We start from the raw sequence: 25,784 nt of genomic DNA, 5'->3' as shown, positions 1-25,784 counted from the left end.
TTATTCTGAGAATGCTCACGTGAGTTACTGGCTTGTGATCTTTTGCTGAGGTAAACAGATTCTTTAGGCTTCTTCAGCAAAATAAAAGTTCTCCCCTCTATTGATTCTTTATAGTTATTTGGTCCCCAAATAGTGCCTAGTTTTCCATCTTGTCTACCACTTCACTCCCAGCCCATTCTATTTTCATGTGTTCATCTTTAAGCAGATCCTAGGCAACATTTCTTGCCAGGACCAAATCAGCATTTTGTGCCACTATTGTACCAGTGGGTACAACTTTCAGGCTGGTTGCTATTGCAGCTCGCAGGGTTGGTATCTGGGTGAGACTGATGCTCATTTTCAACCACATTAAAAGCCTGTTCACTGCCATGCACGTGGATGTTTGGGTTGCTTGTACTCCTCCATTCTCAAAGCTAGAGAAGATAAAACACAGGGAGGTTCTTGGCAGGTGCAAGAAGTCTCCTGTGAGAAAATGGAAAGGAAGCTTTTGAACAAGTTTATGTGTTCTGTCTAATTCTTAATGGAAGTAATTCTAAGATCTTTGCATGGTCTTTATTCTTTAATGCTCTCAAGAAGTATCCTCCTTCGTGAGCATCCTCTTCAGAGCACATTTGACGTCTTTGTTCCTCAAACTATAGATCAGTGGATTGAGCATAGGATTGAAAAGGCTATGGAATAGCAAGAGATATTTCTTCTGCTCATTGGCATCCCCATGTTGAGGGCCAATGTACATGGCAATGGCTGTACCATAAAAGAGTCCGACAACACAGAGATGGGAGGCGCAGGTGGAGAAGGCTTTCTGGCGCCCCTGGCTTGACTGGATCTTCAGGATGGCACACAGAATATGAGCATAAGAGACCACAATGGAAGAAAATGGTCCCACAAGCACAGACACAGCCCCAGCCAAAACCATGACTTCATTGATGTGGGTGTCTGAACAGGCAAGTTTGAGAACAGCTATAATTTCACAGAAAAAGTGATTTACTTCTTGAGCTTTACAGAAGGGCAATGGTAATAGTAATATGAGATGTACCAGGGCCAAGAGAACTCCTAGAATCCAGGAAGTTGCCACCAGGATAATACAAATTCTCCAACTCATGATGGCAGTGTATCTGAGGGGGTGGCAGATGGCCACATACCTATCATAGGACATCACCACTAAAAGGAGACATTCTGTGTGTGCAAATGTCAAAAAGAGAAAGGTCTGTGTCATGCATCCAGCAAAGGAGATAGGTTTGGTTGGATCTAGAAGATTCACCAGCATCTGGGGCACTGTGTTGCAGGCATAAGCAATGTCAACGATGGCCAAGTGAGACAGGAAGAAGTACATGGGAGTACGGAGTCTAGAGTCCAGGCAGATAAGCCCCACAATTGTCCCATTCCCAAGCAGGGTGAAGGCATAGAACAGGGAGAAGAGGGTAAAGAGGAGCTTCTGCAACCTTCGGTTGAGTAGAAATCCTAGAAGAATGAACTGTGTAACCGAAGTCTGATTCCCCATTTCCCTGTGAAAGAGACAAGGAAACTCACCAAGTTTGAACACAGTGTGAATGTTCAAGGTAGGTATTTAAACAATGGATCTTTGCATATCATGTTGAGTGTTGTTCAGAAAATCCTTCATGATATCTTTGACCTGCTAAAAATTGTTGTATGTTCCAAATGAATCAGAAGAAAACATACATTCTGTAAGCTAAATGCTAATATTGTATTACATTTTCTAGCAAATATTACTTTCAAGTTCAAAGCTAATAAGTTCCCATTATGATGGTGGATGTATGGTTCCTTTGCAGCAGACAGGAGTGTCCATGTATGCTGTGTATGGTCATTTACATGTGGAATGAGGGTGAAGGGTATGTATGCCAATGACAGAAGCATCAAACTTTTCTACACATGCAAATTATGTTATAATTTTGATCTTTACTGGCAGGTATTACAGCAATGACTTCATAGTACAAACTCGAATGATGTAGAGAGATTGTAAGTTTGTTATAACTCCAGCCAAGTTTATGTTAGTGACCACTGTCTTTTCCTCTATGTCCACACAGATGGCCTGGGGTCAGAACAGAGTTATCTTTGCTTCTGCTACAGTCTATGCTTCATTTTATGCACATAAACTTTCCTGTTCACACTCAGAAAGTTCTGTCATCTCCCCAACATCCTGCTTAAGAAATGTCTATGCAGTACATGCTCAAAATGCACACATATAAATGTATATATTTTCTTGGATCCTAATATCATTCAGTTCACTTGTCATAATTGATTTTATTTTGGCCTATTCTATTCAGTTTCATTCATAAAAATGCCATGTAGATAATTTAATGATATTTTTAAGTTTTAGATGAAAATGTTGATCTGAATCAAAGATTAGAGCTTAGGTTTTCACTGTAGATTCATATTTAAATAATCTGCTGTGTGAATAAATTTTTCTATGATCCAAGTGGTATTGTCTTTTGCAACTGTTCAGATGTTTAAAACCCTTTCGACAGAGGAGAACAATTCACAAGCTTTGAACTGCAACTTTTAAACCATTGCTGCTGTTTGTTTGCTTAACTCTATACCATTCTTTAGTCCAGAATTCATGTGAATTTCACATTTAAAGCAAAATATCAAAAAAATTATAGCTTAGTTTCTCTCAATATATCTCAGATATATTTTAATATTTGAAAGGTTTAATAAATAAGAGTGAATACATTTTTGTTTTACTTTAAGCCAAATACAAGAAATTATTGAGAGCCAATATTATCTAAGTCCATGAATTATATTTGTGTCTATTGGAATCATCTCCCACAAAGGGGATTTTTAAATTAAAATTAAAATTCATTCCAGTTGGTCTTTTATGTAAGAGATTCATTGACCATTTATTCAAGAAAGATTCCTACATCATTGGAGAAGATGAAGTAGGATGCTAATTCAACTAGAGAGTTCAGTTAATCCAAGGTATGGAAAAGTGATTATTTCAATACAATATTTCTACAATTTTTGGAAGCAATGAAGATAAAATGTTACTTTCACGCTCAAAACAATTTTACTTAAAGTTTAGAGTATGTTGGTAAGTTACCTTCATGGTAAAATATTTCTAAAATTTCATATGACGACTGTAGAGTCTCATAAAAAGTACAGTCAATGCTAGTTAATTATTGGCAGAAGTACAAACTGTAAAAATCCATCGACATTTGCTGACCATGCACTGCAACCTTCTACATGCTGTGGTGACAGGTATACGAGATAACCCTCTTTGCAGCACAGATAACCCTTTTGTTGAAAGATACAAACACCCAGTAATCCTCCTGCTTCTTCCCCTCACAAAAAGGAGTTTCACATTCAAAAATAAATCCTTCTGGGTGCCTTTGTTTTGTGCCATTAACTCATTGCTCCAGTAATTTCATGAGGAAACGGAAATCTTTATGAGCAAATATCTCAAAGAGCTAATCTTTCTAACAATTTTAACTAGAAGTGCAGCAGCATTGAAGAAAATTACCCACATTAGGGATATCTAAAGGGTTGATGGCTTTCAGATTGTCTTGGTAGCTAAGTCTATTAACAGCAGGGATTTAGAAAGAATCGACAGTAATAGTTACCTTTTTAGTTGTGATTTTCACCCAATCTGAAATTGCATAATAAATAAAGTTCAGATTATGTAAGGAACTTTCCTCAAAATGAAGATGTGAAGATGTGTTTGATAAAGCGTGAGAGAAAGAAGCTGGCAGTGTGGAAATTCTTTCCTTCTGAGCAAATCCTCAAGATGGAGTTTCTCTCAAATGAGATGACTTCATTTTCCTGGTAGCTCAGTTACCTCTAACATATGCTGAAACCTTGGAAAGAGGTAGAGAAGACAACCACCACACACACCGGAGCTTGGCCCTTTCATTAAAAAGGGGCTGCCACTGTTCTTATCTGTGGTTTGCCCCCGAGAAATGTTTATGGCAAGATGTGAGAGTACTCATGTTGTCCTCACTCACTGGGGTCCATGATCCCATATTGAAGAATCAATACAATGACTTCTAAGTCAAGATGTCTTCAATGTAATGCAATCACTTGGTTTATTATAATTTTAAGATCTTCAAAACATCCCTACCCACTGCTATCAAAATAGATTAAATAGTATTTAAAGGAAGTTGGAATCATCTCTATGCTTGCTTAATGTTGTTCCTTTAAACAACTGTGTGTGTGTGTGTGTGTGTGTGTGTGTGTAGCACAAGGCTCCACAAGAGGTATAATTCATAAAATAAGATCAGATAATAAGACCAACAGCCACTGTGGGGAACATGTTCAGGAGTCAAGAAAGTGGATATAATATCCCAAAGGGACTTGTTATATATTCTTCTGTAAATTTGACTGGGCACAAACAAAGAGGGAATATTTTCACCAGGAGACAATTTTTCTTCTTCAATTTCTAGTGATTTTGATCCCAGAGGGGAAAAAAGGTTAAGATTCCTCCAGAGTTATCAGTATTACTGTTTTCTTTCCTGCTTGAAATACAGCTGAGCTGACCCTGTATTATAACTTCATGGACTGTAACAGAGACAACTGACAATCTCTTTGTGGTTGAAATACTCTCTGATTCTTTGATTTGTTTCTTTTTCTTATAGTCAAAACTGAAGAGACTATATATATATATATATATATATATATATATATATATATATTCAATATTAGTTAATTCACTGTTTATATCAACCTACTAAGGAAGTAATAACCTAATTACATTTAATTGGCAAAAAGGTAACCCGTGATGACTTTAGAATGGGCTTCTGCCCATCAACCATGCTCAGTAGGAGGCTGGCTGGTGGTGAGAGCCTCACTGCTCAGCTGCACTTACTTAGGTGCATGTCTGAAGTTACCAGTCAGTCTAACCCATACATTGTTTATTGTCCAGTTCACTAAACTCAGAAACCACATTTTCTCCCTAGTATTACTAATCTAATTTACTGCACTTAGAGTTTTATGGTTAGGTTTGTTACTGAGGTGTGCTCAGTTAATTGCTTTTCTTCTACAGTCCCTTTCCATGATTAGTATCATTGTTCTGCTAACTTCATAAAGTGAGTTGGGACACTTGCTTCTCTTCTAGTTTCAAAAGCTTTTATATAACATGACAGTAAGCTATTAAAGATTTGGAAAATGTGTTGAAATTTCTTAATTAAAAATTTTTTATGATAAAGTCATTTTTCTGAATATTTATTATTCAAATTTTCTATTTTACATAATTAAACTTAAGCTTTCTTCTATCTTTTAAAATGCATTAAAATAAACTTTATCCATAGCATTCTATTTTCATTTTTTTCTCTAATTTTTGTTTCTAGTTATATATATGCTCCCAGCTCCTTATTACTATGATGCCAACTATTGTACTGTCTTTTCTAATATAATATACAACCATGTTTTTATTTTAATTATCTTACATTTTTAATCATTTTATATCAATAATGTTCTATAGTCATTGTAAGCTCTGAGTTAAACATTTAAGTTTTCTTTTAGTGTGTCATTTTATTTTAATAATTTATTTTTATTTTATGTTCATTGGTGTTTTGCCTGAATGTATGTGTGTGTGAAAGTGTTGGATTCCCCAAAACAGGAACTACAGACAAATATGATCTGATCTGTGGGTACTGGAAATTGAAGCTGGGTCTTCTGAAAGAGCAGCAAGTACTCTTAACCACTGAGCTATCTGTCCAGCCTCTTCTTTTAATAAATATAATTTGCACCTTAAGTTTATATATTTGCTATTTAAATTATACATTTCAAATTTATTATTTAGAACTATCAATGTTTCATCATTAAAAATAAATTACATGTATGTATTTTTTAGTTTTTAAATTTTAACTTTTGTTGTTTCAATGCTAATTTTAATTTTATTGTCACTATGATAAGAAATGAGCTCATGTAGTATTGACTTTGAAAATTTGTTTTATTCCTTTGTATATAATCAATTTTGGTAATTGTTGTAATGATTTTATTGAAATATGCTTGCTTTATTTCTTGAGCATAGGATATCTTATGCATCTATTACATCAAACATGTATGTTTGTATCTCGGAACTTGTATTTCCTCATTTTAATATTTACTATTGATTTCTTAGAGACATTTTACTAAGTTCTTTACTTGAATGTGTAGTTAACTAATTTTTTCATTTTAATAATCCTTGACTGAATGTAAAGGCTTTCCTCCTTGGTTAGTGCAAAGTCAATAAGCACAACTTGGAAATAAAAGTATGAAGAAATATTTAACATTTTCGGGAAAAAAGGAGTCAATTCTGATAATTCTCAGATCAGGATCTCTCAGAACTAAGAGAGCAAAGTGTTTTAATTAGGGAAACCTAGTCATATCCATGTAGGAAGACAAACTCCTTATGCTCAGTCAGGGTCACACCATATTTATTCAAAAACAAAAAAATGGTCAGGGCTAGTCAAGGCCCATGCATTTAATCCCAGCACTTAGGAGGTAGAGGCTGGTGGATCTCTGGGTTCAAGGGCAGCCAGGTCTACAGAGTGAGTTCTAGGACGGCCAGTGCAGTTACACAGAGAAACTCTGTTCTGAAATAAGTGAACAAAAAAAGAAAGCAAAAAAAAAAAATAGTAGAAGGACACAATTGTCCAGAAAGTAGAGTATTATAATGAACAAACTCCTTAAACCAATTCTGTCAAGCAGAATTTACTTGTAGATTATTATAACGAACAAAGTCCTTAAACCAATTCCATGCAGTAGAATTAATTTGAGCAATGGCAAACAATATAAAAACAAAATGAAATCAAGAGTGTCTCAGACCCACGGCAACTTATGGAACAGTAAGGCTTACTCAGTGGTAGAACATTTACCTAGAATGTAGATGGTTCTTTGCTTAATCACTGACACTATTGTCATAGTTGTTAGGCTCAGAGGGTAGACCCTATAAATTCTAAGAGCTGGATTTGAGCAATTTGGCCACATGAATTCATTGAATCAATTAAAGAGATAAGTACTAGTGGAAAGAAGATAAAGATTTATTCAAAGTAGCTATATTGGGAAAAGAAATAAATAAAGAAGGCCTTTCACTCCCCAAGTCTATCTTTGAGATACTGATATGAAACTTAGATTTAATTAGAGGAAAACAGGTATCCATGAATTTCAACTAATGTTAGCCTCCTCTTGTGTTGTCTTCTGCCTGTCCTGTACATGGTCTGACAGGTTTCCAGACGTATTAAGGCCACTCAGTAGAAGGAAATTAATTTCTGGTACTGTATTCTAGTACAGAGGTTATAGGGCCTAAAGGAGAAACCACTACTGCTAGTTTCCTAGATAAATATAATTTCTGATTGTGTGGGGGTTCCCTCTATTGCTGTAATTAGCATTAATGAATAAAGAAGCTGCCTTGACTTGTTGATAGGGCAAAACTTAGGTAGGCAGGGAAAACTGAATTGAATACTGGGAGAAGAAAGGCAGAGAGGGGGATGTCATGGGGCCAACAGAGATAGACATGCTGAAACTTTGCTGGTAGGCCATGACCTCGTGGTGATGCACAGATTAATGGAGATGGGTTAAATTAAGATATAAGACTAAGCTAATAAGAAGCTAGAGCTAATGGGCCAAGCAGCGATTTAATTAATACAGTTTTTGTGTGGTTATTTCAGGGCTAAGTTAGTCAAGTGACTGGAATGAATAAGCAGTGTTGTAGGAGCTGCGGGCTCTGTTCCTGCCACCCCAGCTCCTGGTTGCCTGGCTAGCTTATGCCCCAAAATAACAACACACAAACTGTATTCTTTTAAACACTGCTTGGCCCATTATATCTAGCTTCTTCTTGGCTAACTCTCGCACCTAGACTAGCTAATTTCTAATAATGTGTGTAGCACCGAGGTGCACTTACCAGGAAGATTCTAGTCTGCGTCCATCCTGGGTCAGAGCTTCATCGCGTCTGCCTGGGAGAGGGGAGCATGGCGTCTGGGCTTACTTCCTCTTCCTCCCAGCATTCTGTTCTGTTTACTCCACCTATCAAGGCCAAGCGGTTTCTTTATTAATAACCAATGACCTTCCTCCATCATTTCCCCTTTTTCTGTTTAAACAAAAAAGGAAGGCTTTAACTTTAACATAGCAAAATTACATATAACAAAACAGTTATCAAGCAAGAATTACAGTTACAATATTTATGTCTAGTTTATCTTTTATCATAACAAAGGAAAACAACTATAACTATCTATATATTCTTTAACTCCATCAAAGAATCCAGAAGGATATAATATTACCTAAACAAACAAGAAATAAGCAACTTCCAAACTCACTTAATGACAGAGACATCTCGTTGCCTGGACAGTCACCCAAAGTTTCTCTGTACTGTTGGGGCATCCATCTTCAGCCTACAGGCCCATAGTATCCAGAGACATTTCCATGAAGCAGGAAATTTCAAAGGCAGTTCAGTCACTATCTGTTGTGTCCTGCAGAATGTCTTGCAGACTCCTTCATGAATCAGAAACCCCGAAAGATCATCTCATCTTTAGGCAAGCTCAGTAGTCCTCTCTCTGTGGGTTCTCTGTGTCCAGTTTATACAATAGTCCAGGCTAGAACAGCTTCTTGCACAAATGGCTATCAAACTCCATAAGGATCCTCTTTGATGCCCATGTTCTTCTTGAAGTAGATTGGTGTTTCCAGGAGCAGACATGTCTCATTGTCATGAAAAACCCTAAGTTATTAAAACATTAAATAGCATATTCCATAGTCTTTGAAAGATATGAAGAATGCCGATCTAACTGAAATATCTCTATATATCTAGAAAATCTAACTAACGTGACTACAAACTTGACTATTATTAATGATTATCCATTAACAACCTATATACATTACATTTTTAAATGAACTACACAATCACAATACCTTAATCAAGATCAGAAACACATATACATATAACAAAATTGACCTTAAATTTAAATCACTAAAGCAAAATCTATATCAATGCAAATTATTCATACCTATATCATCTCCCCCTTTAAATGTAGCAGAACATTTATAAACAATATATGGGAACATGGACACAGTTATTTCTCTCCAAACTGCTTCCTGCTGAATGGGGTGCTGTTAATCAGGTATTTCAGGGTATAACCTGTGTGGTGGTTCATCTCTGTCATCAATTGAGTGAAGTGATTTTTTGAAGGTGTTCACAGCAACCTTTCAGGGGGCGTGGTCCATCATACCATATTGAGATAGAAGCAATCCACAGGGTTTCATCCTCTGTGAAAACAAAAGAAGAATCTCTTTTCCAAAATATCATATCCTTAGATCCAAATTCTGAAATCAAGGTATTTTTAAAATATCTATGTTGGATTCGTTCAGCAGCATTTGTAAACAAATATCTTTTTGTAGCTGTTGCTCTTTCCTCAGCATTCAAACAATTCAAAGAGAGCATAATAGCATACAGTATTAAGATTCTCTGTGTATTTTCCATCTTTGTGCGGCTTTATTTTAACCTCTATTCCTTTTATTTTTACTTTTTGAGACAGATTCTCTGTATATCTTTGTCCTGGAATAACTCTGTAGTTATTCCAGGAAGCTGTCCTTGAACTCTCAGAGATTTGCCTGTCTCTGCCTCCCAGGCATTGGGATTAAAGGTGTATGCTACCACACCTTGAAGTCACAGAGGTCAATCTCCCTCTGCCTCCCAAGTAGCTCAGTCGGTAGAGCATGAGACTCTTAATCTCAGGGTCATGGGTTCGAGCCCCACGTTGGGCGCCAGATGAAGGCGAAAGCATAAGTCAAAAACAATCCCACACCAGTTTAGAATTATGATTAATAGAATGGTTATTTATTTAAAGGGGAAAAAACTTACAGATTACCGTCCCAGACAACAGCCCTCTGCACAATTAGGAAGGGAGTCTAGTTGCCAGAAGTGGAGCAGGAAGTAATAGAGAGCGAGAAGGGAAGTGGCTGCTTTTTTAAAGGGAGAGAGACCATGCCCCAATGGGCTGGTATCTCAGCGGCTATTGGCTAGAGGAGCGGAAGGACCTCCTGCAACAAAGCGGGCCCTCCTCCAACAAGATTGTATTCTAATTACTTATTCTTATATCCACAGATAAGTCTAGCTCTAAACCTGCATCAAAGCAGATTCTGTTTTTGCAGCAGAGGTCATTACAGAAATCCAAAACTGAACATAATGAGAGATTAGATAGCCCCAGTTGATACCTCTACAATAAAAGCCCTAAACATAAGGCTTATAGATCATCACAGAAAAGGAGACAGAAAGTCTATAAGAGAAGGAGGACCAGGCTGCATGCTGTGGATAGTATCTTCTAAGCATGACACATCAACAGTATGTTTGTCAAACCAGGACCTGGATAATAATATCACCAGTTGACATTCCAATGAGGATGGAGGAAATCTTATAAGAACCTACTACTAGATGAAGAGCTATAGGGAATTAAAACTCCTGAGAGAGAGAGAATTAGTCTTCAAAGATGACAATTCCAAATGAGTCCAATACCAAATGGTCAGTTCTAAACAGTTGTAGATACAAACATAAAAGAAACATATAATAGACCCAGGTGTGTGTGTGTGTGTGTGTGTGTGTGTGTGTGTGTGTGTGTGACAATGAACTTGCCCATATATCTAGGAACATGGAAGCCAGAGACTGTGCTTAAATGTCTTTATTAAAATCACCTTAAATTTGAGACTAGGTCTTTAACTGGGAATGGAATTTTACTGTCCACTGAGATCCACCTATCCCAATTCTACCCAGTATTGGGGTTGCAGATTCATGGCATCATGCTCAAATAATAATAAGTATTTTGTTAGAAGACACTCCATTTGTCAAACAGATGCCAAGAAACAATATTCAAGGTGATAAGGAAAGAGCTACTTTATAATTTTATACCTTGCTAAACTATCACTTAAGAGTGAAAAATGAACATATTTGTCTACAAAACCTTGTAAAAATTTTCTTCCTTATATCTTTGGTATAAACATTAATGGCTATGACTAGACAAAAAAAGGACCTACTTTAAACATCTATATTTGATTAAACTTAAATTTATGTATACACACAACCTAACAAAGTTGAATCATAGTGAGGTAAATAAGTTGACTCAACAACCAAGAGACAGAAGCAGTAATTAAAGTATCTTTCAACTAATAAAAACACAGGGAATGATGGATAGAAATTTTTCCTTCTATGTGGTCAGTCTAGAAATGAGCACATTTGGTGAGTTTCTTCCTAACTGAGCAAGTTTAGTTTTATTTAAGTGAACATATGGTTTATTTCTATGATTTGTAATATGCCCTTTAGTGATCCGTTGTTTCCTTCTTTCTTGGTAATTTCTTATATAGCCATTTAAGTAATGGTTATATATTTAAAAACCCATTTACAAGTTTAAAACATGCAAATTTGAAGTGTTTATGAGTTAGCTCATTCCTGATTGCACAAGAAAATTGCCATGAGATGGAACTCCATATTCCAATTTACATTTGTCTTACTTTTCTTGGCAGTTTCAGAAACCACACTGATAGTTATTGTATAGAGCCAGTACTCTCCCTGCCTCTTCAGCTTCTCTCATGGTTATAATTTTGAATTATTTCCCTTCAAAGATAGAGTGCACTGAGGCTCTGTGCCTGCAGCCGTGGTTGGCTGCAGTGACTGAACAATGCTCATGCTGTGTCATGACTTCACTTTGTAGTTCTCACAGGGTTGCTGTCAACAAGGCAGTCTGTGGCAGACTGTTTAACAGAAGTTCCCCCACTTCCCATCCTCCCCCATCTCCTACTTTTAAGAAAAAAAATCACAGGAGTCGAGCAGATCCTATCACTTGGGAGGCAGAGGCAGGTGGATCTCTGTGAGTTTGAGGCCAGACTGGTCTTCAAGAACTAGTTCCAGGACAGGTCCCAAAACTACAGAGAAACTGTCTTGAAAAAATAAAGAAAGAGAGAGAGAGAGAGAGAGAGAGAGAGAGAGAGAGAGAGAGAGAGAGAGAGGAAGGGAGGGTGAGAGGGAGGGAGGAGGAAGGAAGGAACAAAGGAAGGAAGGAAGGAAGAAAGAAAGGAAGATAGAAAGAAAGAAAAATTCACAGATATTATTTATATGTATCCCCAGCTAGCATTATATAGAATCATTATTATATGAAGCAGTTTAAGTTCTTTAGTTCTTAAGAACACAATTTCCACTGAGGCCAACTTGTAGATCTCCCAGCACCCACATGGTGTTTGAACCTCTCACAGGGATGTATGTGTACTCTGTTTCTCTCCCACAGAGGTATTTATGTTACAGTAGAGGCTGACTTCATATTTTTTAATTCCTCTATTTATGACTTATCTGTCACTGCTTTTTGTTTAAAATGAAAATTATTGAGCTGTTATCACTGGAGATAGGACTGTTATTTCAAAATGTAGAAGCATGTGCATTTGAAAATATATTTGTGATGGTGTGGGATTAAAGAGAACTATAAATATGGATCATTTGCAGCTATGTTTTCCTGCTTGAGTTTTTCTTCTGATGACTCTGTTCATTCCTTAGTAGAACAAGGCAGAGTTTTAAGTGTTTTCTCAGAGATATCATTTAAATGTCTTTGGGTCATCATAAAGTTGTTTCAAATCAGCTTAAATTCTTTTACCTTCAGAAAAATGAAAAGTTGTGAGATCATAAAATGCTAAAGATTGAAGAGAACTTGGATAGAATCTTGAAATGGCTTTCCAATATGAATTCTTCACATTCCCACAGTCATTGACAAGACCTCTTTTCTGGAAAGCTCATCATCATCATCATCATCATCATCATCATCATCATCATCATCATCATTTATGCCCTAACAATGCTTAAACATGCACGGCCTGCCTGTTTATGGTGGTTCTCCAGTTGTTCCTACCCTCGACAGTCTTAGATGCTTGTGTTATTGTCATACCCAAGGTTCCACAGACTTCCTTTATGTTGTCTATTCAGCGTTTTGGGGAGCCTTACTCTTTGCGTTATCCCTTGCACTCCTCCAAGCTGTGCTATCTTTGTGTATCTTCCATCATTCATTCTCATAACATGGTCCAAGTATCTCAAGTGCCGTTGCCATATCCTGTAGTTTACTTCCTTCTATAGCTGGAGATGTTTCTTAATGTCATCATTGCACAGCCTATCTCTTCTTGTGATGCCTGGAATCCTCCTGAGATATGCGATCTTAAACACACTCAGCCCCCGTTCTGAGGAGTGTTTCATTGTCCAGGTTTCAGAGTTGTAAAGAAGGCAGCTCAAGACAAGTGTTGCATATCCTTGTAATTCTGCTGTTGTCATTATATCTCTTGCTGATCAGACCTTTCCTAGTACCTGGAATGAAGCCCTCACTATCCCTATCTTCCTCTTGACATCTGAAATAGTTCCCTTCTTCGGACTGAAGTTTCCTCCCAGATAGGCAGTTCATATTGCCATAACATATTTTCTTGTACTGATTTTAATTCTGCCTCTCTAATAAACCTACCTATTGACTCATTTTTTCCCTTTGGAAAGGCAATAAGCAGCTACTTTTGCCTCTTACCCAATGCTCTTTGGAATGAAGGATGATGGTTACTCTGTTTCTTATTGGTTTTTATTAGTTCCTGGAGAAGTTCATGCAATGTGTTTTAATCATATTTACTCCCATTCCTCAGCTTCTTCCAGACTGGCCCCTCCTTCCCTACCCTCCCAAATTGTGTCCTCTTTGTTTAAGAATCCAGTAAAGCCTGGTGGTGGTGGCACACGCCTTTAATCCCAGCACTCGGGAGGCAGAGGCAGGCAGATCTCTGTGAGTTCGAGGCCAGCCTGGTCTACAAGAGCTAGTTCCAGGACAGGAACCAAAAGCTACAGAGAAGCCCTGTCTCGAAAATAAAAAAAAAGAATCCAGTAAGTCCAATTTTTCTGCCGATAGACACTTGGTTTTGTTTATCCACTGGAGCATGAACAACCTACCAGGGGCCACACCCACTGTTAAAGAAAACTGACTCTTCCTTCTAGCAGCTGTCAATACCCTTCAGCTAGGGGTGGGTTTTCATGTCCTTCTCCTTTCTTTATGCCAGGATTTACGTGGAGGTAGTATTCAATTGATTTTTAAGAATGTATCCTTGTACACTTAGATTATTGAGTCTTCCACCCCTCATCACAAGAAATTTTGCAATAAATACTGAGATCCACAAGTATTCAAAGTGCTGAGACTTCAGAAAGCTCAGTGCTAAATGACACATCTAGATCACACTTCCTCCTCCCAATATTCAGGAATTGTGGAAAAGGGGGTAAAAGCATTATAAGAATTATAGGCAGTGTATGACCATAAAGAAATGATGTCAATAGTGAAGTTGAACTTAAGAACTTGTACCTGCTGTATCAACACCCACAAGCTCTGCCCAAGCTCAAGACTAAGCTAAGCTTCTGTTTCTTTTTGTTTCTCCCTCCTCCAGTCATTTACAACAATTGCTACATTTGCTCATTCAGTGATGGGTCTTCTGAATACTTCTACACTGACCTTTCTAGCATCCTGGATACCTATGAGAACATGATGAAAAATGTAAGAAGTGGCCAGAGTGGGTAAAATACATTTTATGTGGGATTATTCTCACAATTTTGTCTGTGATCAGGAACAATAAAAATGATTTTATACCAAACCTGTGGTGCATGATCTTTCCACCTCTGTTGTTAAAAATCTTTCCCTAAGTTAACAACCAAACAAAAACAAGATCATAAGACCTCACAAGCTCAAATAGCTGAAGACTTTGAGATATTGTCATTATTTAGTAAATGCTGCAATAATTTATGAGTCATTAAAATAAAACTAGATTACATAGTTCCGTGGCTATATGTTCATGAGTTTTAGCATAACGCAATCTTACTATGTGATTATTTTGTATTTGTTGTCCATATACATTCCTTGTCAAAAATCTATCTTCAAAGCAGGTTCACATGTACAATGTCATTTAGCACTGGCAAAAGTCATGTGAAGCGACCAGGAACACATGATCATCTATGCCGCCTGACCTGTGATACAGTCAAACTTGCAGAAATTAAACCATTCTTAGAAATCCTGACACAACTGAAACACAAATCTAGCAGAGCAAGCATCTTAGCCTAGCCTGTAGCAGATGCTAACTCTGCTTCAGTGCTGTGCACACAGAGCTCCGGTCAGAGCTCCAAGAGAACAACTTCGTGGATTTTTACTGAGAGGTAAGGAGCTGGGAGCTATTGTGGGAGGCCAACCAGGCTACTGTGTGAGAGTGTCTACTATAATCAAGGATAACAGTGACCATAATAAGTAAGCTCCACAGATTCCACTCACTCGACTGCTGAGCCCAGTGCCTGCAGAGAGTCATCGTGTGCCGTTTGGGGAAAAAGTAATGGCAAGGGCTTTGCAAAGAGCATGGTCCAGGTTTAACTCTCAATTCTGTGCAGCTACTGGCCGCGCAGCATAGGACAGGCTACTAAATCATTCTGAAATGATGTTCCCTTATCCGTTAATTTGGAGAAATGATGCTTTTTTCATCTGTTGTTGAGGAAAATGGAGTGACATTTGGGGAGCACTGGGGAGTATTTTAAGCATAAATCCAAGCAACTTTTAACTTTCCCTCAGCCCCTTGAAGGCTATGATTAAGGTGGAATGAATATATCTAAATAGGTCATGACACTAATAATGTGTTTATTAAGAAATGTGTGCTTAAATATAGAGACAATGGCAATCTATGCTCAGATTTTTCTGAGGTTTTTTACACACACACATATTTGTGTGTATATATTTCTATCAGAGTTTCTCTGATAAGCTAGAAGACAAGTCTTTGGAATTCATGTATACTAGTTACAAGTTTGATTGATTTACGCTACAAGTTTAATATTTTTGGTCTAATATTTTAGCATTTTTTGAACTGATATGAGAGTGAATATATCCTTTTTTCCCTTCCAATGAGCCTTAAGGATTACATGGTAGACAATTTAAAGAGTATAAAAATGGTTCAAGATAGATGAAAAAATCTTGATTTTTATCTAGCAATAATGATACTACAAGGATTCTATTGTACTTTACAGTGACATTAAAAAGTAAAATTGATTTATCCAACTTTTTCCTCTTGTAGGTTTTGGCGCAAAGGTTGCAGATTTCTGATGGCTGGAAGAGTCTGTCTATTGTAACAAGAGGTAAGAGGTTTTTCCCAGATATATTAAAAATGCAGACCAGCCAACAGAATAATACCTGAGAAGAGAAAGTAGAAGGAAAACATTTCCTTCTTCCGCTTTATCTCATCAGAAGACAATAATAAGGGGTGACGTGGAAGAGAAAGATCTGTGGACAGCAGGCAATAATAAAGAAGCAAGGATGATGCACTTGAATGTCACCAACACTAGACACGTAGATAAGAAGATACTCTAGAAACACACTGTTAAAGCAATCACTTTATTACACCAGGCTGGATGCTCAGGTCCTGATCCTCTTTCGTATTCGGACTACATAGGACAGGATGGTTTACTTACATCACCTCACCTAGGGTGCATGCACTTGGATTTTGCTGAGATTTCAAAAAAGTCCTGTTGTCGTATTTACTGTACCTTTTAGTCCAGTGATTTACAGGATGTAAGCAGCTACCCGTTTTCCTCGATGTCGTTTTCCTATGCAGTAGTTTTCATTCTTTTCTATAGTATTCTTGTTTATTTTTCAAACAACCTTATTTTACAAACCAGTCCCAGCTCCCCCTCTCTCCTCATCTCCATCTTTCCCACGTTTCTCCCATTCTTATGCAGTTTTTATGCAGATTCAATAATGGTGAACTGCAACCCACATCTCTTTGTAATCTGGATTCCCCAAAAGCCTTCTTTTAAGTTTATTCTAAACGCAATTTCTCTGCAAACCTGTTTCAGTTAAATGGTGTAGAATGGGAGGAAATTAAACAAATACACTGACTATTCTGTGTTTTTTATTTAAAAAAAAGAAATCCCATACAGTTGAACTTTTCTTTCCATAAGACTAGATTCATCTGCACATTTGGGTGATTTTCACAATAAAGTCATGCACCAAGCACTGCCTCAATCTAGCCCTTAAGTCAGGGTTGCTTAATAAAAACCAATGAGTATTTACTCTACATTGCTAGAGGTATATACTGGAGCAACACACAAATAGACTTGTGTCAGTCACAGAGAACTACACCTTGAATTATGAGAAATCAAATCTCAGGTTGGTGTGGGAGGTCCTTTTGTGTATGTGTTGCTTTTATTGGTTAATGAATAAAGAAAATGGCTTGGCCTGATAGAGTAGAACAGAATTAGGCAGGGAAAACTAAACAGAATGCTGGAAGAAAGGAGGCAGAATCGGAGAGAAGCCACGTAGCTCTGTTGGAGCAGGATGAAACTTTATCTTGTAAGTCACAGCCACATGGTAATACACAGATTACTAGAAATGGGTTAAATTAATATGTAAGAGTTAGCCAGTAAGAAGCTAGAGCTAATGGGACAAGCAGTGATTTAATTAATACAGTATCTGCGTGGTTATTTCCAGGCTGAGCAGTCAGGAACCAACAAGCGGCCCCTCCTCCAACATCAGTTGATTCTTGAAGAGACAAGAGCATTCATAGGCTCTTATTACTGTGCTTTGTTGCCTCCTCTAGTCTGGTATTGTAGATTTCTTAGGTCATGAGCATATATTGATTTGGTTTTATCCCTAATCACCGATACTAACAAGATCTCAAGACACAGTTGAAAGGCACAGACCGAGGCATTTTTATTTCCCTTCCCACCATCTCACACTGGATATCTTCAAGTCTCACCTGGGTATTCATCTTGATCTCTGGCTCCACAGCACTCGGTTGGCAGCACCCTTGACTTCAGCGTTCCTCAGGCTGTAGATTAGCGGGTTCAGCATGGGGTTGAAAAGGCTGTAAAACAGGGAAAGGATCTTCTGCTGTGTCTCTGGGTTCTGAGATTTGGGAGCCATGTACATGACGATGGCGCTGCCAAAGAAGAGCCCGACCACACAGAGGTGGGAGGAGCAGGTGGAGAAGGCCTTTTTGCGACCCTCCCCTGACTGAATCCTCAGGATGGCCAACAGGATGCGTGCATAGGAGACCAGCACCAAGCATAAGGGTCCCACTAAGATGAACACAGAAGCAGCAAAAATGACAATTTGGTTGAGCGTTGTGTCAGCACAGGCCAGCTTGAGGACAGACAGGATTTCACAGAAGAAGTGATTGATTTTGTGGGGCCCACAGAAGGGAAGCCTCAGGATGAGAATTACATGGACCAGGGCTAGGAGAGAGCCACATGCCCAGGAAACAACAGCCATGATAGTACACACTTTCCAGCTCATGATGACAGAGTATTGCAAGGGGTGGCAGATAGCCACATTCCGATCATAGGACATCATTACCAGGATGAGACACTCAGTGTGAGCAAAAGCCATGTATAAAAATGTCTGCATTATACATGGGGCAAAAGAAATAGTTTTTTTCTCATGAAGAAGGTCTGCCAGCATCTTGGGGACATTGTTGGAAGCATATGAGATATCAACGATGGCCAAATGGGAGAGAAAGAAGTACATGGGGGTGTGCAGTCTAGAGTCCAGCCAGATGAGCCCCAGAATGACTCCATTCCCCAGCAGAGTGAAAGTGTAGAACAGGGAGAAGAGGCCACAGAGAAGCGTCTGCATCTTCGGGCTGAGTTGGAATCCCTGCAGGATAAACTCTGGGACCCATGTCTGGTTCTCCATCATATCCTCGTGGCAGTCCCTGTGCTGGTCTCTACTGGCAGCAGTGAAATGTGCTCTGAGGAGCAAAGGCAAATGTAGATTAGCTGTTACATAAGTAGAGGGTTGGTTTATCATGTACACTGTGTGTCTTTTCATTAGCAATCATTTTCAGAGTTGTTAAGTTAAAGGCTTAATCCATAGTAACATAGAATGAAAATCTATTGCCGGTAATGCATGATTGCAAGCTTTCATATAATTTTTGTCTTTCTACGTTTTTTTGGTATTTTTTAAATTTATTTTTTAAAACAATCTTTTCTCATTCTGCATACTAATCCCAGTTCCCTCTCCCTCCCCCTCTCCTGCCCCTCACATCCATTCCTCAGAGAGGGTGAGACTTCCTATGGGGAGTCAACAAAATTTGGCACATCACTTTGAGTAGGACCAAGGCCCTCCCCCCATATCTACGCTAGCCATCAAAGAGAATTGGTTCCACAAAGCCAGTTCAAGCACTAGCGATAAGTTCTGCTCCCACGGCCAGTGCCTCCACACACTGCCCAGTCACATCCGTCACTCTCATTCAGAGGGCCTCCTTTGGGTCTATGCAGGCTCCCCCACTATCAGTCCAGAATCAGTGGGCTCCCACTAGCTAGGGTCAGCTGTCTCTATGGGTTTCCCCATCGTGGCCTTGACCCCTCCACTCATACTATCACCCCTTCCTTTCTTCGACAAGACCCAGTGCTAATGGTAGATCTCTCCATCTGCTTCCATCAGTTGCTAGATGAAGTTTCTAAGGTGATAATTAAGGTAGTCATCAGTCTGATTACATGGGAAGGCCACTTTAGGTACCCTCTCTACGATTGCTTAGAATGTTACCTGGGGTCATCCTTATGGATTATTTTTGATCACAAGATTCACATTTTCGCTATCATTGTGACAGGCAGACTTTTTGTTTTTCAGAAAAATTAGCTATTTCATTTTTAAAGAAGAGATTGTAGCCATATAGCATGCATTTTGCTTTATATTCAGTTTTCATGTTTTGTTCCTCTATTCCCAAATATGTCTTTCCCACTTTATGGATTCGCAGAGTCCGTTGCACATGGACATGACTAAAGGTAAGTATGCAAATGATTTAATTAAGAAGTGATCACAAATGCAATGTCGGAGAGAGTTTTACTCTGTGTTTACTAGTCTTAATGCTTCAGCAAATAAAGCTTATATTCCTTTTGTTTTTGATGTTATACCCCAGCTCTGGCTATTTACTTTGGAGGAATGAGGAACGAATGGCATAGATATATGGCCAGCAGGGCTTGTTCCTGTGACCATCAGCAGAAGTAGTTCTTGAGCTAGTGTTAAGGTAAGAGGTTATTTAATCAAAGATTAAACAATGTGATTTTCTTACTCCTACATCATCTCACTCCTTTTCAAAGCTGCTTTTTCAGGATGCTGTTCCTGGAACAGTAACCCACACAGTTTAATACCTAATTCAATGGGTAGATGGATGGATGGCATGAACGGAATTTGTATTGCCAACCCCGCAACAGACAAAGGTCTGATCTCCAAAATATATAAAGAACTCAAGAAACTAGACTTTAAAATGCTAATTAACCCAATTAAAAAATGGGGCACTGATCTGAACAGAGAATTTTCAACAGAAGAAGTTCAAATGGCCAAAAGACATTTAAGGTCATGCTCAAACTCCTTAGCGATCAGGGAAATGCAAATCAAAACAACTTTGAGATATCACCTGTCAGAATGGCTAAAATCAAAAACACCAATGATAGCCTTTGCTGGAGAGGTTGTGGAGGAAGGGGTACCCTAATCCATTGCTGGTGGGAATGCAAACTTGTGCAACCACTTTGGAAAGCAGTGTGGCGGTTTCTCAGGAAATTTGGGATCAAACTACCTCTGGACCCAGCAATGCCATTCTTGGGAATATACCCAAGAGAGGCCTTATCATACAACAAAAGTATATGCTCTACTATGACAAGGGCATTTGTTCAACTATGTTCATAGCAGCATTATTTGTAATAGCCAGAACCTGGAAACAACCTAGATGTCTTTCAATGGAAGAATGGATGAAGAAAGGGTGGAATATATACACATTAGAGTACTATGCTGCGGTAAAAAACAATGACTTCTCAAATTTTGCATGCAAATGGATGGAAATAGAAAACAGTATCCTGAGTGAGGTAACCCAGACCCAAAAAGATGAACATGGGATGTACTCACTCATAATTGGTTTTTAAGAATAAAATGAAAAGGATATACTGCATATTACTCAATTTTTTCAACTTTCTTTCTAGTTTCCATCTCACCACAAATATTGCTATATGAGTTACAGGAATGAAGGAATTGACTATTCCATACAAATACAGAAATACTAAATGACCAAGGGATGACTCTCAAGGTGAAGTTTATGACTCATTGTCTGCAAATGCCAACTCCACCTTAAGCACAGAACACTCATCACTCAGTTGAACCCATGCTTCCCATTCACTGTACTGATTTGTTTCCCTCAGACCAAGCTCAGTTCACTAAACGGCTGCACTTTGCAAAAACCCCTTTACTCACTGCTGTACTAGGGTTGGCTTCGCATCATAAAGGTGATCACGTTTATAGAAAGCTGCACTGAGGTCAGAAGAGATTCGAAAGTCAGATTTGAGAATCTTACCTTGTCTAGTGACTTCTGCAGAAAGACTTCCCACATACGAGAATTCTCACTATGCTCTGGACGAGAACTCATGCAGGGTCTGGAGCCTGCAGGGTGATGAGAATACCCGTGAAGTAGGTTTTATGATGGGCTCATCTTCACCATGCCATCCCTGATTATCTCCAAGAGTCCCTGAGGGGACAGTGATCCCTAAAGCTCACATTTCATGTGTATCAGGAGAGCATAGTGCTGTTTATCATTCTGTCTTTGCTTCTATGGGCTTTAGGGATGGATGTTTAGAGGAAAGAACAGACAGGTGATGATGCAATACCCAGCTGCATCAATACATAGCAACTTCTTCCAGTAAGAGGAGCATGCACTCTTGGGACCATGCTACAGATTATACTCCCAGATGGTAATGGATTCATGAGCCTTTGTCTTGCCTCATAGTGGGTTAAGTGGGGCTGGCAAAAAGCAGAATATGCATTATCTTTATGTTTACTCCTGAGATAATTCCAACAATGATTTTGATATATAAGAAAAAAAAGCAAAACATTTTAACTGACCATCTCACACTGTGATACACACAAACACAGTCAGGTCATTCCATATAGTGCTTGAATTGGACATAAGATGTAGGAAGAAAGGAAAGACAGAAGCCAAAGTAAAGCTGGCCTTGAGATATTATGACTTAATTCTCTGGCATTTAGAGGATGGAATGTATCTAATCCCCATCATTCTGATAATATGACCTTAAAGTGCAGTGATGTGCAGTGAAATTGGTGATCAGTAATTCCTCGGCAGTAGTGGAACACACCTTTAATCCCAGCACTAGGGAGGCAGAGGCAGGTGGATCTCTGTGAGTTTGAGGCCAGACTGGTCTACAGAGTGAGTTCAAGGACAGGTTTCAAAGCTACAGAAGAACCCTGCCTGGAAAAACCATAATAATAATAATAATAATGCCTCAGACTTAAAGAGATTTTTATTCATATTCATGTGGTAAAATATAAATAAAGGATCCTTTAGCGGTTTTTGACTTTCATATGTGTATATGTTGCTTAGGTGAAGATTTATAGAGAAATAGCAAAGACTAATCAGAATAAGATTCAAACTTCAGTGGAGAAAGATTCATGCTGTTAATCTGTGAGCTACAACAGGGAAGTGGAGGAACTCCGCTGTTTCACATTTCAGCAAAAAGGAGCATACTTAAAGGTCAGGTTTCAAGAAGAGTACGCATTTGAGCATGATGGATGTGCTATGCTTGTGGAATATATACAAGGGTTTGTGAAACAAGGAATTTGCTGCTCTATTTTAGAGTTCATTAAAGAAACCTATGTAATATGATTGAGTATCTTTTGGGTATAAGTCCAAGAGTGGTACTGCTGGATCCTGAGGTAGGCTGATTCCCAATTTTATGAGAAACCACCATACTGATTTTCAAAATATTTGTACAAGCTAGCATTCCCACCAGCAATGGATGAGTGTTCCCCTTACACTACATCCTCTCCAGCATAAAGCTATCATTGATGTTTTTTTTTAATCTTAGCCATTCTGACTGGTGTAAGATGAAATCTCAGAGTTGTTTTGATTTGCATTTTCCTGTGGCTAAGGATGTTTAACATTTCCCAAAGTGTCTTTCATCCATTTGAGATTCATCTGTTGAGAATTCTCTATTTAGTTCTGTACCCCATTTTTAAATATGGTTGTTTGAAATTTTGATGTCTATTTTCTTGAGTTCTTTATATATTTTGGAGATTAGTCCTAAGAAAAACATATATAAATCCAAATGGAAAATCAGGATCACCTGATAAAATTGGGACCATATGGGTGTGGGGTGGGGAGAAGTGAGGATGGAAGGGAAAGAGGAGGGGAGAAGGAGAGGGGCAAAAAGAACCTGAGGGAATGGGAGAGTCAGGATGGAGGAGGACAAAGATGAGAGCAAGGGAAAAGATATCTTGATTGAGGGTGCCCTTATAGGGCCAGCAAGAAACCTGGCTCTAGAGAAATTCCGTGGAATCCACAAGAGTGACCCCAGCTAAGAGGTTTAAGCAATAGAGGAGATGGTGACCAAACTGGCTTTGCCCTGTAGTCAGACTGATGATTATCTTAAATCTCACCATAGAAATTTCATCTATCAACTGATGGAAACAGAGGCAGAGACCTGCATCAGAGCACTGGACTGAGCTTCCAAAGCCCAGTTGAAGAGTGGAAGGAGTGAGAATATGAGCGGAGGTCAAGACCGTGATGGGTACACCCACTGAAACAGTCTACCTTAGCTAATGGGAGATCACCAACTCCAAACAGACTGGGAAGAATTACAAGCATAGGACCAAACTAGTCCCTCCAAATGTGGTTGACAGTTGCATGGCTGGGGCAGACTGAAAGGCCGCTGGCAGTGGCACCAGGGTTTATTCCTACTGCTTATACTGGCTTTTTGGAAACCTATTCTTTTTGGATGGATACTTTGCTCAGCCTAGATATAGTAGGAAGGGCCTTGGACCTTACCAAAGCAATGTGCTTTACCTCTCTGAAGGTTGGATGGGGGTGCGGTGGGGAAGAAAGTAGAGGGAATGGGAGGAGGAGAGAGAGTGGAAACTTGGATTGGTATGCATAATGAAAAAAGATAATTTGTTTTATTTTTTTTAAAAAAGAGAAAAAGAAATTTTTCAAAAAAAAACCTGGATAAAAGATATGTATTTGGGATACATCTGATTGTCAAGGCCCTGGTAATAAATAATATAAATTAAAGATGACACAGTACACAGAAAGAATGGGTAAAGAAAATGTGGTACATCTACACAGTGGAAAAAATTATTGTCATCTTGAAATTTGCAGGCAAATGGGTGGATCTAGAACACATCATATTGAGTGAGGTAACCCAGATCCAGAAAGACAATTATCATATGTACTCACTCATAAGTGGCTTTTAGACATAAAGCAAAGAAAAACCAGCCTACAGGCCATAACCCCAGAGAACCTAGACAACAAAGAGGACCCTAAGAGAGACATACATGGATTGAATCTGCATGGGAATTAGAAAAAAAACAAGCTCTTCTGAGTAAACTGGGGACATGGGGAAGAGGGTAAAGGGGGAGTGGGGAGGAAGGGAGGGGAGTTGAGAAAATAATAGCTCAATAAAAACAATAGAAAAGAAAGAACATGAAGATCATTTTAGGATGGTTAGTGGTTTAGAGATGTGGAATAAAATGATCACTTCAATCATGAGCACTTTTGATGACTTTTCAGAAACAAGAATATTTTTCATGAACAAAGATATATTGTAGTTATTTTAATTTCATAAATTTATTATAAAAGATTTATAAATAAAGACATTGCACACTGAAATTAACTAGACTTAAATCTATACATCTCAATAAAGTTTTATATACTTAGAATAGCCATTGTGAAGCTGGGGAACTTCCCGCTGGGTTTTACACCTTCACTGTTGAGTATATTTTTATATATAATCTATATAAATATATGCAATAAGCATTATAATAAATATAAAATAAAACTGGAGTTACTAGAAACCATCACAGTCCCAGGAAAAAGATACAACATATCTTAGCATCGTTTCCGATTTTCCCTGACCTGCACAGAGTGATTTTTCAGAAACAACTAATCTTTCTTTCCAAAGAGCCTGTCATTAGCCTGTCAATCAAACTTTCAATACATGTTTGCACTAGGAAAATTAAAAGTACTTGCTGGCAGTTCTGCCTCAGTTCTCCAGATTTGGGGCGGGAAGAATTTCACTCATGAGCCAGCCTGTAGCCTCTGGCACTAGGCAATCAGGCAATATTATAATTCTTGAAAGCAGGGTCCTGCCCAGCGACGTGACAGCCTGAGAGGGACAAGGAGACCCACATGTAGCACTAGGCAGACAGGGTGCTATTACGGCGAGCAAAGGTATGGTGCGGTACTGGAGAGAGAGAGCCAGGACACATAGTTCATGTCCCGAGGACAGAGGCAGATATGGAGAGGTAAAAGAGGTGAGAAGCAGACTGACGTGGACCATGGTGACGTCTGAGTCTAGGCTGCTGCTGGGGCTCATGTCTGGGTCCATGGCTCTGATGCAGCCATAGTCTGTTTTGATCTCTGTGGCTCCTGATACCACCAAAGACTGAAAAGACAGGGCTGTACAGAGTGGGCCCCTCCCCCTCATTGGCTGCTGCATTATGGAGCACTGTGGTCCTGCCTCCCACCTGCTGAAGCACTCGGAAGAGAGTGCCCTACACCTTATGTGTGTAGCATGATAGAGCCTATAGAGCCGACCCTCTTCGCAGGAGCAGGGGCTAGCTGGCCCTGAGGGAGTGAGAATGGGAGAGCAGGGAGTACCTCCCATGTGGTGAGGGAAAGATGCCTCCCTTTGTCCTTTGCCAATTGCAGCAGGTGGGGGACCTGCCACAGCCCCTTACCAGGTGCAGCACTTGGAAGAACAGGCCCTGTGCCTCCTCTGGGCACCACAGTAGAGCTGATGCTCTAAACAGGAGTAAGTGAGTCCTGAGGCTGTGAGAGAGACATAGCTG

General features: G+C 38.9%; 2 protein-coding genes across 2 annotated transcripts; both read right to left on the bottom strand.

Annotated features, from left to right (window-relative positions):
- Positions 1-565: 565 nt before the first annotated feature.
- LOC142838178 (olfactory receptor 2A7-like) lies at positions 566-1,495 on the bottom strand. Its single transcript, XM_075953527.1, has one exon. The coding sequence runs from the start codon at positions 1,493-1,495 to the stop codon at positions 566-568; it is 930 nt and encodes a 309-aa protein (XP_075809642.1).
- Positions 1,496-17,699: 16,204 nt separating this feature from the next.
- On the bottom strand, positions 17,700-18,632 carry LOC142838182 (olfactory receptor 2A5). The gene has a single exon (XM_075953530.1). It carries the CDS (start codon positions 18,630-18,632, stop codon positions 17,700-17,702), a length of 933 nt encoding a protein of 310 aa, XP_075809645.1.
- Between the last annotated feature and the right edge of the window lie 7,152 nt (positions 18,633-25,784).

This window comes from Microtus pennsylvanicus, chromosome 19 (assembly GCF_037038515.1).
Source record: "Microtus pennsylvanicus isolate mMicPen1 chromosome 19, mMicPen1.hap1, whole genome shotgun sequence".
Taxonomy (NCBI): domain Eukaryota; kingdom Metazoa; phylum Chordata; class Mammalia; order Rodentia; family Cricetidae; genus Microtus; species Microtus pennsylvanicus.
The sequence above is the reverse complement of the archived record's forward strand: the minus strand, read 5'-3'. Positions and strand labels throughout refer to the sequence as shown.

Coding starts and splice junctions, on each gene's coding strand:
- LOC142838178 (XM_075953527.1), bottom strand. CDS start 1,495: ATGGGGAATCAGACTTCGGTTACACAGTTCATTCTTCTAGGATTTCTA.
- LOC142838182 (XM_075953530.1), bottom strand. CDS start 18,632: ATGATGGAGAACCAGACATGGGTCCCAGAGTTTATCCTGCAGGGATTC.